The sequence below is a fragment of the Lupinus angustifolius genome, chromosome LG17, assembly GCF_001865875.1.
Source record: "Lupinus angustifolius cultivar Tanjil chromosome LG17, LupAngTanjil_v1.0, whole genome shotgun sequence".
Taxonomy (NCBI): domain Eukaryota; kingdom Viridiplantae; phylum Streptophyta; class Magnoliopsida; order Fabales; family Fabaceae; genus Lupinus; species Lupinus angustifolius.
The window spans coordinates 6091884-6105973 of record NC_032025.1 but is presented as its reverse complement, the minus strand read 5'-3'; the positions used below and the strand labels follow the sequence as shown (position 1 = coordinate 6105973).

Sequence of the window (14090 nt, the reverse complement as noted above, 5' to 3'; positions counted from 1 at the left end):
ATTGGACCAATAAATATTTATAAATATCATATGTTAAAATTTGGGTTTAGTATTGAACTCTCTAGTAATAGAGATAGTCCACCCAAATGCATAGGTCATACGAAGAAGAAAAAATGGAGAACCTGATATATATTATTATTTATAAGAAAAGAAAATGATGATGGAAGCCACATCGAGGGGTTTATGACTTTGTTTGTGGCAGAGTCGTTGCTGAATTGTTCTCTGACTATATTCCATCAGATAAATTCATCTTTTTGTTGAAAGTGCAAGATCAATTGCTGAATTAGTGACCTACATTTAACCTTTTCAAAAATGCATTACGTTGACAAGCCGAAACATTAAAACCCCACATGTTTTCATCAGTATGTTTCTATGCTGTGTAACTTTATAAATTATATAAGCTTTATTTGATTTAACTCCTCAAATTGCTTATAGATGAACGATGGAAAAAGTATACTTACAAATATAATCATCATGCATGTCAGCATGTGCTTATTCTATAGTAGTTTATTGTGTAAGCTGAAAATTATTTAGATAGAATAATATTAATTAGCATGTGCCAAAAGAAGGTGTTGCCGTAAAATCAAATGAACACAAAACTTCATGAGAAAATAATACACATAATTTTAATTAATAATTATCACTGTCCTTAACTCTCTCTTTTTTCATTTTCTAGTGCAATTATTGTTTACTTTCTATTTAATATTTTTACTATTATCATATTTCGTGTGGTTGCCTCGCCTATGGTTTTAGGATCCTTTAATTTGCTAATTGAATATTGGAAAGAAAATAATGAAAATTAAAGACCTCAAAATCATATCTCAAATACATTTTATTGTTTTGAGGTACTTTATTTCCATTCATTTCTTTAAAATTCAATTCGCAAACAAAATCTTTAGGTACTAGATAGCAAATCCTATTAATAAATATTGAATAAACACAAATAAAGAAAATAACAGGCTGGGAACCATGAATATTATCCTTGCTTTCACAGAAATTAATTTCGCTAATGGTTATAATTTTTTACTATCTTACTGACCAGTGCTCAAAACAAATGAATCAACAGAATGCTAGAGATTGAATGAAGATCCTTTCAGGTTTTTGATGATGTATAAAGTCAACTTGTGGAAGCACGGTGTTTTTGATGATGTATAAAGTCAACTTTTAGATAGTAATTGGTGATGGTCCATACCTCACAGAATTCTAGAAGTACACTAATTAACACCATGGATTTCGGAATTAAGTTTGTATTTGAGCCTCAAAATTAAAATTGAACTACTCAGCTTTAATTGTAATTTTATTATGAATAAATTACACTCACGTCCACTAAATTTTAGTAAAATTATATAATTTACTCATTATTTTTTTACACTTATATAAACTTCATATTTTTTATATTTTTATTACACTGACCACCCTTGTATAAAAAATAAGTATAATCTTTTAAACAAAAATGTGATAAATGTAATTAAGTTAAACAAAACATGGTATATTGTGGAGACAAATCAATGTATCTTTATTATTTTTTGTTACAAAATGCATCAACAATTTTAAAGAGATATTGTTTAAATCGCTTTTATATTATATCGTGACAAACCAAAAATAATAATGAAGTATTGACTCATATATTATTTGGACTTGTATTCAAAATATACCATGTTTTGTTTAACTAAATTTTATTTATCATATTTTTTGTTTAAAATATTACATTTAATTTTCATGTATGAGTGAACAGTGTAATGAACAAATTAGAGAGTTTATATAGGTATAAAAAATAAAGGATAATTTATATAATTTCGTTAAAATTCATGGGTGTCAGTATAATTTACTCTTTTATTATTTAATGTTGAACCAAACAATCAGCTAAAATGGCAAAGGTTATCTACTAAATATAAAACAGTGTTCAACTAAACCAAAAAGTCTTATTAAAAAAAAGACGAACATAAAATTATTTAACTAAACATAAAATAGTGTTCCTTAAGCTGTCAAAATTGGGTCGAGATCAAAATAGGGATATAAATAGTCCATCCTAGTCTAATTTTTAGGTATTACTAATAATTTATCCTCACTCTTTCAGAAAAGGAACTAATCATTTTCGTGATTTGTGGCTATACCTCTCAGTAAATGTCACTTTCAAGAATCAAACACTCGACTTAAGGATTTAGTAAAATCAGCTTACATCGTTAGACCAACGCATTGTTAGTCAACCTTAGTCTAATTTAAATAAGGATCACGTGTTCCAAAAAATATATCTTCCTGTCTCAAATTAATCACGTTTCACTAAGTATTATAAAAAAGTTATTTGTTATTTTTATTATTTATCTTTTTAATTAGATTACACTTTTTAATTGGATTCGAACAAAAATAAAATATAAAAAATGGGACATATAATCTCATTAGTCTAATCTCTAGTCTCAACATTACTTTTTTTTTTTTTTTGGCTATGATGATTTTAATTTTATATGAGATCCAAAGGATTAAATCTCTAAAAATACATGTAATATTTTTTAGAAGAAAAACATGCGGTAATTTGCATTCTATAAATAAATAAATAAAAAATCAAAGGAGCAGTTCTTAGCTTTGATCCAATACTTCAAGCAAAATGCAACCTACCCTAAAATGATAATCATGAACTCTAACACATTTTGGAAATCTACATCATCTATCCATTGGACTAAAAAAATAAAAACATTACCACACCACAACAATTAAGTATCCAAGATTATTACAAGAATGAATAACAAATGTAGCAATGCGATAATAAATGGGGAATAGCTCATGAAAACGTGGCATGTAGTTTATCTTGATCTATACCTCTCTTATGAAGTGAATGTGGAATGTGTGTGATGGAAAGATGGTGCCTTGTTTGCATAAGAAAAGCATGACATCAAAAGCGTCCCATTTCCAAACTCCCCCACCCTCCTTTCCCACACAACCTGCCCCTCCATCCTCCTTCTGGTTTCGTGGTCCCCACATCCACGTGTCACACAATCTTACCACTCAATTCACTTTTGCGGAAGATTTGATGAAACTTATTTTTCTACATTTTTAGAATCTTTTTAATATTCGTTTTCATCATTTCTCTTACTCTTTTGTAAAATGGATGTGATATCCATCAAATTGTCCTTTTTTTTATTAATTCTTGAAATTAAATAGATAATATATTATTTGTTCTCCTAATTTATTTATCTCATTGTTAATAAATTTATTTGCTGATCAAAAAATAAAAATTCTTCATATAGCAATGAAAAATTATTACATGATCCCACAAAGCATCAAATTAAATAAATTTATTTCAAATCAATTATAATCAAAATGGTGGAACATATAATAATTCCCATTTTCACACTATCTTATCCTGATCCATTCACTACATATATCTAAAGTATACTTATGCATACGCCATACACCCACCCTTTCTCACTCTTTCATCTATTGTAGTGCCATATCTCTCATCAGTACTTTTAGAAAGAAAAAAATAAACAAATAAAAAGAATAAAGAAAGGGGGAAATAAAAATAAAAGGGTAGCTGAAAAAGTATAATATGCATGAGAGATGATAGAGTCATAGAGGATTGAACAAAGTCTCTTTTATCATTATCTTTGATCATGGATAGCACAGATTCATCAACATGCTCTCAGCATCCTCAACTCCCTCCAGGGTTTCGGTTCCACCCAACTGATGAGGAACTCGTGGTTCACTACCTCAAGAAAAAAATTGCATCTATACCTCTTCCTGTGTCCATCATCGCTGAGGTTGATATCTACAAGTTTGACCCTTGGGAGCTACCAAGTATGCAACTTTATCACACCCCATTTCATTTTTCAATCTCTTTTTTATAACCCACTTCTTCATTTTCTAGTTTTTTAATAACAACGTTTTAAATTATGATCATATAGCACATGCACCATGCAGTCATAATTGTTATCATGTTATTTTTTTATATTATAGACAAAGGTTAGTATGTTATATTTTTTGTAGGTGATACTCGAATCCTCGACTTTTTTTCACTCGAATCTTTCACACCCTAACCATCAAACTATCTTATAACCTTTTACTTCTTCAAATTTGTTATAAATTAGACTCAAACCACAATTTACTACACTTTATTTCTTAAACCCTTAACTCTGACTATCGAACCACCTTATAACTCTCGGTAATCATGATATACTTATAGAGATGATAGGAACCATAATATTGTGGGCACAATTTTAATCATGAATATAATATAAAATCCTTAGTATATATACATGAACCACTTTTTGGATTCAATTTTTTTTTGGGTTGTGCAGGTAAAGCAGTGTTTGGTGAGCAAGAATGGTACTTTTTCAGTCCAAGGGATAGGAAGTACCCTAATGGGGCAAGACCAAACAGGGCAGCAACTTCTGGGTATTGGAAAGCCACTGGGACTGATAAGCCTATAGTAACATCTGATGGGCATCAAAAAGTTGGAGTGAAGAAAGCACTTGTTTTTTATGGTGGGAAGCCTCCAAAAGGAGTTAAAACCAATTGGATCATGCATGAGTATAGGGTTGTTGTTAATAATAATAATTCCCTTATTTCTAGCTCTAATAATCCTCCTCCTCTGCCTGCTGATCCTCCACTCAATAACAAGAAATCTCTCAGGGTATAATATGCATGCCATCTACATATAGGTTTCATCAACTTTGCTATATCACATCACTATACATTATTCTTTTCTCTCTAGTAAAGAAATGATTAATAATTTTTACTTATGTATTTATCAATAATGTATATTAAGTAGTTGACATGGTTAATAATTGATTATCTTGATTATTAATCTTGTTACCTAGGTGGTGCATATTAATTAGATTTTATACTAGAATATAATATTTATGCATCATTGGTGAATGTTTATACATAATCAATATATCTTTCATCATTCATGTGTGTTACTAATATTTAAAAGTCAATATTGATTAAATATGATTGGTGGATGATACAATGATAGTATAAAAAATTCTTATATCGTTGTTACATACATATTTTTCTCTTTATAATATTAATTTAAAATGCAAAATAATATTAAATATATTTTTTCCTCTATTTTTGGTTTTGAAGCTTGATGATTGGGTTTTGTGTCGAATATACAAGAAAAACAACAATAGCACAATGCCAAGGCCACCCTTGATGGAGCATGATAATGAGCTTTCTATGGAGACCATGCTACCTACTATATCAACTTTGTCAATGGCTAATTACACAAACCATAACTCTAAACTTCTATCATCAAGAAATAATGGCTATGCACCACTAGTACTTGATCAAAATGATGACAACTTCTTCAATGGAATCTTAGCAGCTGATCAGAACATGCAAAATGGTTCTGATTCTCACCTAAACTCATAGTACTATAACTTCCATATATAACATGCACTACTAACATCACAGTTTTGGAATTACACAGGGTTATCTTCCTCTCCAAGCAAACGATTTCGCGGCGATCTTAATGGTGGAAGCATCACCATTGCTGAGGAAAACAATTCTTTTGTGTCTTTGCTTAGCCAACTTCCTCAAAATGCAACATTTCACTCAAATGCAATTCTTGGGGATGGTGTAATGAGGCAACAATTTCAACTTCCAGGCATAAATTGGAACTAATGGTTTGGTTTGGCTTAGGTTACACTACACCATCTGATAATGTATAATGTAGCTGCCATTATATATAGGTATGTTAATTAATGCAGGTATTTTATTTTTCACTTTTAAATGTAACCATAAGATATACAGAACGAAGAGGTCGTGTCAGGTGTGGTATATATATTATTTATATACTTTGAAGCTTACACTAAATTAAAAGGATATGCTTTTGCTAGCATGGAACATGTAACATGTTGCAAATATGGTTAAATATGACATGCAAAGTTTGAATTATTGAGATATTATTTTGTCTAGGTGGTGTATCGAGTATTTAAATAGTATAATTTTAAATTGCATAAAATTCCAGAGAAATTGGAAGATAAGTTTGAGGGAAGGATAGAGTGGGCAGCAAAGAAATATAGTAAGAGATATTTTGATTTGAACTCACTCAGGCGGTCACACATAATGTGCTGCTATCCACTGAGTTAAGTTTTATACATATATTTTTATTATAAAACTGGAATCTAACTTTTTCTATTTCTTCTTTTAATTAAAAGTAGTAAACTGTAAACAGATTATAATTATAGTTTTTATATAAAAATCTTATCCAAATAACATTGAATGTCTGTAAATGTGATTTTTTGAATAAACTCTAAATATGTTCAAGGTGTGTCTCAATCCATGTTAATAATTAGGGGTGAGCATGTTTCAGGTCGACCCTAAATGTTGGTTGAGTCATTTTTTTAATATGGATCTGGTCCTAAATCCGAAGTTAATCTGATCCTAAATATGAGTCAATCTTTAAATTTGAACCCGGCCTTAGATCCGATTAAACATAATGCATACTCATTTTAGATAAAATATTCTCAATGTTATTAATTATTATGAATATATAATTTGACATATAAAATAATATACGTATATATAATTAATAATGTATATATGATAAAAAATTAGAGAACTAATAATACTTTCGACCAAAAAGATGTTTACTACTCTGTATAATTGAATATTGAATAGAGACACATACAAATATGATGAGTGGGTGACCATGAGACGAGTCGGACTGGACCATGCTTGATCTCTACCCTAAATATTGACCTCGTCTAATTTTTGAACCAAAAAAGATAGAATCGATGAAACTGAGCCTATTTCAGTCCGGTCATGATCGGGTCGTACGTGGTGAACGAGTCGGGTTATGCTCACTCCTATTATTAGTCATGTTTCTCATAAGTTATTTTTAATTACAAATAATTTTTTTGGGTGCATTACAACTAATATTTTCTTTTATGTTTTCCTTCTAATATAGTGAAGTATCATAAAAAAATTGAATTTGAGATTAATTATTATATACCTAAAGTTAAGATGCCAATAATATTTGAATAAACTCTTGTGTGTATTAAAAAATCAACTCTTAACTCAAATTGGTGGGGTCTTATGAAGTAGCCTCAAACTTGTTATATGTTAGAGATGTTATAATTAAGAGTAAAAAACTCATTCATAAATTACTATATGTTTTTAAATATGATCTAATGCCAATTTTGGGCCAAATAAAATATCTTATTTCACCAGTAAATCAGGCATAATAATGTGTGTGGCTAACATCTAAATCTTTTTTATTATTAACTGACATCTCTAAATATCTGATGATGAAGATGATAGTCGTAAAGAATGGAGTATAGAAGATTATGAGTTTAAGTCTCATCATCAACATAAAATGAGAGTTATAAGGTGGTTTGATGGTAGAGTATAGGAGATTGAGCGTGAAATCTTACTTATAATAAAATACTAACATATTAATAACTAACATACTAACAATCGTAAATAAAAAAACATCTAAATCTTTTTTTATTATTAACTGATATCTCTATCCGATGACGTGGGAGTATTGTATGTCATAATCAAGTAATTGATTTAATTGATTGTAGGTAAGGATGAGGTATTGGATTAAAATTCCAAGACTTCAATCGATATCTTGTTGTGTGTCATAATTCCTGCTTTTGCTTCATCTAATGTATCGCCATGCCATTGGCTCCTAACAATGTCATTTTATTACTGTCTTTAATATTTAGGTCTCTTTCTAATGTACGTATCGCCAAGTTATTGGCTATTAAAAATTACCAATTTTCTGTTTAAATATAATGTATATACGATGCACTAAATTTACAGAAACACCCAACGTACATATACTTAGTTCTAATCAATTATTATTACAGCTAATAAATCAAAAGCACAAAGAGCAGTGGAACTAAATAAGCACTGATAGATTCAATGTACCAACAAATATTCAAATCCTTTTTTCTAAAGTTTAAATCAACATTTCAAAATTAGAATAAAATATTTAAGTAGACAACTTATCTCCTTAAATTAATTGATTGTATGACATGTGTCTTATTTCACTTATCTCTATAAGTTTTTATTTTAAAATATATTACAAAATAAAAAGTAAAATGCATATCAAACAATAAATAAATTTAAAGAAATAAATTATCTCCGAGTATGATGATATAATTTATTCTCCTTCAAAATTTAATAAAATATAATTTTGAATGACACTCTTTTCTTGAGTTTTCCTAAAATTAGTACAAAAATCATTCATCGTTTTATACCGGCACATAATTATAGTGAAACCATTTCAAATTTAGCTTAATTACATTTATTGTTATTTTATTTAAAGGATTTAACTTATCTCATGTGTTGCATAAGTAGTTAATGTAATTTATGTAGTTTATATATGTACAAAAAAAAATGGTTTATATAATTTTACTCAAACTTGAAAATGTCAACATAATTTATTCTAAAAAAATACATTATACATATAATAAAAAAAATTGATTTCTCTAAGACTGTTTTTAAAGTGTGATGTTCTAGGGTTATCTTTCTCATAAGGTTGTTTTGGAGTGGTCTAATATCTTTCCCACACATAATCAACTTCCAAATTCAAACTATCTTCCAATTTGTAAGTGCCCATTCACCCCATTCCATTCTACCAATAAAGCAATGGGTGACAACTTCAAAAGTCTCTATTATTAATTCAATAAAAAGTTGAGTAAATTACATTAGTGAAATTCATAAGTGACTCATTTTTTTTTTATATGTATAGTTTTTGTATTACATTAAAAATAATTTAATATAAGAAAATGTGTTGAAGAATAATGATATATTGTAAAAAAGAATAAAATTAATATTTGGAAGTTTATGATAGTTATTAATGAATGAGTTACAAAAGTAATTTTGGAATGTGGAAAATTATATCATGGTAGTTATTTGTAGTTTCCCTTTTATATACAGTATAGATATACAATACATCAATCCTACACAAGAAATAATTGTGATATTTTAAATAAAGAAGTTGTGATAATTGTAATTAAGTTAAACAAAATATGATATATTGTCGAAACAAGTTTATATAATATAATAGTCAATATTTCTTCAATCTTTTGTTTCATTACAAAATATATTAATAACTCTAGATATTGTTTAACTCTCCCTTATATTATATTGTAACGAACCAAAAATAAGAAAAATATATTGACTAGTATACTATTTAGATTTGTTTTCACAATATAATATATATATTTTTAACTTAGTGATACTTATTTCCTTATTTGTTTACAAAATTACACTTATATATGAGTCAGTATAATGTATGTGTATAAATTAGAGATTATTTGTTTACAAAATTACACTTATACAGCATAATGTATGTGTATAAATTAGAGACTTGTATATATAAAAAGAAAATAATAGTTTGTTGTAAGAAACGTAAACAAATATTTAAATCCACATTTGTGGCGCCCTTAAGATGATTACGACAAAAGTGGTAAGAAAAGCCTGATGCACTGTGAGAAATCAACTACACATGACTCGTCGAAATTGTACGGTGATCTCATGAATATACAAATTTGCACCTTCGTGGAGAATTTCCCAATTTTATGTCACTTTTTTACCATTAGTTCACGGAGGCACAAATTTGTAAATACTGCATAATGTCTTAGTTCTGTCAAAAAATTTAAAAAAATAGAGTAGGCCAAAATTTGCTTTGATAAACAGAAATAGTTAAACTTAAATAAAGTCGTACAACCCATAATCAAAACACACTTAGCTTAAACAAGTTCAAATGTAAAAAGTACCACATATAACAAGTTATCATAGGATAACGCTGATGCACTCGTATAAATATGGGAACACATTAAAACCCTTCTAAAAACGAGATATTGCGTGTAGGTAAACTCATTTATTCATTATATTTGTATTTGGTAGTTTCTCATTTTGATGAGAATCGAAGGACTATTAAATAGCTATGTTATGTAAGAGCAAAATCTTGATATTTGATTATTAATTATTTTGTAGAAGGTGGTGATTCTCCACGAAGAAAATATGAGAAAAATGCAAGTGAGTTGCTTGGTTTAAAACATGGAACTGCATGGCCAGCTCCTCTAAATGTTGCAAATGTAAGCCCCTCATATTCTTCATACCACCCGCTAACCTGTTCCAAACAGATTACATCATTAAATTGTGAATATCTTATCTATATGTCATATATGATGATTAGGAATTTTATCTTCTTATATAGTAAAATCAATCATAGGATTAATAAGTCGATGGAAACATCATCTTCCCATCACTGCTAAAGGCATCAACAAAAATGCAAAAATGAAACTTCTAATAAAATTTTAGAACTATCTATCATTAGATTAATATCCAATTATTCAAGCTAAATGATTAATTAAATTAAAAGTTATTACCACTCTATATATATCCTTAACTAATTAATTGAATGTGAGGGGTGAATAGGACTCAATCACCCAGTTTGGTCGGATTATGACCAAGCTCGAATATGATTGATTTTATTAGGTCTAAGTTTGATTTTAAAAATTAAATCTAATCAATATTTAAGGTCGGTTAAGGGATAAATATGACTCAGTCTGACCCTTCTTATAATCACAATTGTATGTATTTATTCAATTGTATACAAAGTAATAACATCTCTTTGACCCAAAATATTTTGTGGTTTTTTAATTTTTTCATCATGTATACTTACATATAAATGATTAACAAAACATTTACATAAATATAATTTTATATGTCAAATTACATATTCGTAATAATAATAATAAGTAATATTAATAAAACTTTATCAATATACACTATATTTAATGTCCTATTTGAATTTAATTAATAAAGTGCTAATTACAACTTTGTATATTACGAGGACTAGATTTGTTCGTTAGAAGGATGGAAGCAATATGCCTTAATGATTCCTTACCTGATTTTCATGGTACCAAGGACTCCATTGCTTAGTAACAGGCAAAGATAGAGTACTTAAGCTGTACCTTGTTGACAACACCGGTACTCTACCATCAGTGTCTCCACTGAACCAACAACAATAAAAACAAAAATATAAGAATAACAAAATATGACAAAATTCAATGAATCTCAAACTTTACATTCAATAGTATTTACCTGTAAACCCAAATTCTAAGTTTTGCTGAAATAAGCTTCTTGTAAATTGGGATCACAGATGGCTTAGAATCTGCCCAGTCATCAAATATCTTGTTGCTGCATTTAATTTGAAACTTAAGATAAAGTTTATTTAGCAAAAGACAACCACATATGACATATTTAAGAACTTTGGTTATTATAAACAAATAATAACATTGTTCAGATTCTATTTGGATAAGTACACTGCTAAAAATATTCGCAAAAGAAAGTGAAAAATGGATAGAAATGTTACTTGCAAATAGTCCAATTCTTTAGATTGTAACCATCACTTGCATGCAGAGCCTTTTGAACATCTGGTCTATTATAATAAGCTTTAGCATAACCATCCAAGCAAGGATCATAACCACCCATTATGCTAGGCATCTAGTAAACCAAATCCATAAGAAAATTTCAGAACAACTTATATAAACAATACATACACAACAAATTAATTGGCCATCAAGTTTTTGTTTTCATCATTTCAGTATCAAACTATTAGGAATTATTACACACACCATTCGTAACAAGCGCCTTTGCATCGATTGATCGTTCGAGCTCGCGGTACTGGCAAAGCAGACAGAGGTATAGAGGCTGTAGATATCAATCTCCTTGTACTGTTTGAATACTTCACCTACACCTTTAGTACAATCTTCATTAGTCCATGGATCACTGTTGTTAAAGTCACAACTTTTTCTGATTATTTTGTGAGTTTCATCAGATATCACAGCATGGCTCCAAGCATAATCAACAAGACCTATCCAATCCTCAGCATCAGATGTTTCAGGGTTACCTAGCTGCAAAAGAATAAAATAAGAGCATAATGTTGTGCCTTTCATGTTATAATAATAACAAGTATAGAATTTGGTTTACAAAATATACTCAGATATTGATAGTGGAACATAGGTAATATCTTAGCTTGGAATTAAAATATAGAAATGCTGAAATAAAAATGAAATATTTTAATTAAAAAATCCTTTATGCTATGATTTTTATTGAGCACTTGGTTTGATTATTAAGCTATGTAGGACCATACCAAAATTCCCTTGAGATTAATATGAAGGGAAGGGTCATTGTTCCTATCAAGAATGAGTTCAGCCAGCTCTGGTACATACTTTCCTGAAATATGTATCACAATGGAAACTTTAGATTATAATGATAACATGTACATATTTTACATATATGATCCTGTTAAAATTAAGAGTGTAATATCTATGTACTGGCTGTGTAAAGATTTATACACACTTAATGTATCATTAATCATTCATTTATATTACTTCTATTTAAAAGTCGATAGTGATTAAAAATGAATGGTGGATGATGCAATGACACTGCAAAAAACTCTTACATTGTCATTAAGTGTATACATCTTTTTCTCGGAAGTGAGTGACAAAGAATGACTTGTGCTAAAAAAAGATCTTTCAATTTCAATACCTGCATAGCTCTCCCCTGCTATGTAAAATGTCCTTGTTCTATATGATGGAAACTTGAGGAACCAATTGTGTAGAAAAGAGTAAGCATCATTAGCTGTTACAAATAATTGAAAGAGCACAAGTTAATATTTCAAAAAAATAGTATATATACAATAGAAAAATACATAATGGTTGCTACTCATTATGCAACAACAAAGATAATTAAATTAAGCAATAACCTGTCAAGTCATCTCCCAATTGTTCATAGTCACTTGTTGTATTTGAGTAGGAAAAGCCAACTCCAACAGGAGATTCCAGGAATAACATGTTGGCTTCTGCAGCATCATAAATAACAAGAACTATTAGCACCAATAAATAAAGTTCTATGGGGAAAAATAATGGAGCAGTAGTATATGGTTTGTCATCATATTTTTTTGTGAATCTGGATCTCTCAAATTTGGCCAAGTATATGGTCTGGATTACTTGTCAGTTATAGTTTCATACCTATATATTATATATAATAAATTGGAAATGATAGGAAAATGTTTCCCATTATTTAAAAAGTTTCAATAACTCAGATTTTAAGTTACATTAAATTAAACTTTATTTTTAAAATTATTATCCCAACTCATTTTTTGTGGGTACAATCATTAAATTATCATCATAATTTTTATATGGTAGCATACAAAGCAGTAACATTGAGTTAGAAAATATGAATATGAATGTGAATGGTTTATTGTCCTCATACCTCTGTTCCATGAGAAGTTATTAAATTTAAGGCCCTGACCATCACTATCAACTAAAAATGGACCAATCTCTTGTGTTGCTCCATATCCCACAGAAGAGCATCCAGGTCCTGGTACAAAAAATCATGCTGTCACCTTAGTAAAGAACATATATTACTTATAAGTATTGCCAGCAAATAAAACCAGCATTTTCTTACAAGTGAAGTGTTCATTCCATATGGTTTTGGAGACCATGAGAACAAGAGGAAACATATTTACAAACATCATAATCATCATTCCCTACACTATTTACTCAAAATTTCTATTCACAACTATGTTATATGTATATAGAGTACCTGACATTTTTTAGGTATATAGCACAAAGTATTACTACTCTGTACTATAAACCCAAAAAATATTAGAAAAGTGTCGACCCCACGTGTATACAAAATTTTTCATTATCTCTATAGTCTGAATATTATTACATATGGTGTCTTATAGAGTAAAAAAATAAAGGCCATATAATTAGGATATGAATCTACCTCCATTAAGCCATAGCACTAATGGCTTCTCTTGTGGATTGGTCATAGCTTCATAAAACCAGTAAAAGAGTGCTCTTCCATTGGTTTCATTAACCATGACATAGCCAGCATAGTGTTGGAAATCTACATGAGGTTGACTAGGCAAATTAGTGACAAGATCACCATTATCACCAAAGCTCAATTTCCTCCCACCATTCCATTGCCTATGTCTAGAAGAAGCTATAGGCTTAAAACATAGAAAAAGTAAAAGAGATAAGGTGTATAATAAACTTGTCAGCTTTACTACTACAATGTTATCCATATTGTGGAAGCTAACACTCACAATAACT

At 29.1% G+C, this 14090-nt stretch overlaps 2 protein-coding genes across 2 annotated transcripts; one reads left to right on the top strand and one right to left on the bottom strand.

The window, feature by feature from the left end:
• On the top strand, positions 3482 to 5904 carry LOC109330540 (NAC transcription factor 25-like). The gene is made up of 4 exons (XM_019564761.1): positions 3482 to 3792; positions 4293 to 4627; positions 5083 to 5344; positions 5429 to 5904. The coding sequence occupies exons 1-4, from the start codon at positions 3609 to 3611 to the stop codon at positions 5620 to 5622; spliced, it is 975 nt and encodes a 324-aa protein (XP_019420306.1). The 5' UTR covers positions 3482 to 3608; the 3' UTR covers positions 5623 to 5904.
• LOC109330538 (serine carboxypeptidase-like 31) lies at positions 9636 to 14090 on the bottom strand. The gene is made up of 10 exons (XM_019564760.1): positions 13762 to 14090; positions 13243 to 13350; positions 12734 to 12829; positions 12517 to 12609; positions 12119 to 12201; positions 11601 to 11879; positions 11339 to 11469; positions 11068 to 11163; positions 10871 to 10976; positions 9636 to 10090 (listed from the first exon to the last, which is right to left on the bottom strand). The coding sequence occupies exons 1-10, from the start codon at positions 14060 to 14062 to the stop codon at positions 9944 to 9946; spliced, it is 1440 nt and encodes a 479-aa protein (XP_019420305.1). The 5' UTR covers positions 14063 to 14090; the 3' UTR covers positions 9636 to 9943.

What these genes read in the sequence shown, in the direction of transcription:
- LOC109330540 (XM_019564761.1), top strand. Translation starts at nt 3,609, where the DNA reads ATGGATAGCACAGATTCATCAACATGCTCTCAGCATCCTCAACTCCCT. An exon ending in TGACCCTTGGGAGCTACCAA is followed by an intron (nt 3,793 to 4,292) that starts GTATGCAACTTT and finishes TGGGTTGTGCAG; the next exon opens with GTAAAGCAGTGTTTGGTGAG. An exon ending in TGATCAGAACATGCAAAATG is followed by an intron (nt 5,345 to 5,428) that starts GTTCTGATTCTC and finishes GGAATTACACAG; the next exon opens with GGTTATCTTCCTCTCCAAGC.
- LOC109330538 (XM_019564760.1), bottom strand. Translation starts at nt 14,062, where the DNA reads ATGGATAACATTGTAGTAGTAAAGCTGACAAGTTTATTATACACCTTA. An exon ending in AAAGGCGCTTGTTACGAATG is followed by an intron (nt 11,470 to 11,600) that starts GTGTGTGTAATA and finishes TTGGTTTACTAG; the next exon opens with ATGCCTAGCATAATGGGTGG. An exon ending in CTTGGTACCATGAAAATCAG is followed by an intron (nt 10,091 to 10,870) that starts GTAAGGAATCAT and finishes TGTTTGGAACAG; the next exon opens with GTTAGCGGGTGGTATGAAGA.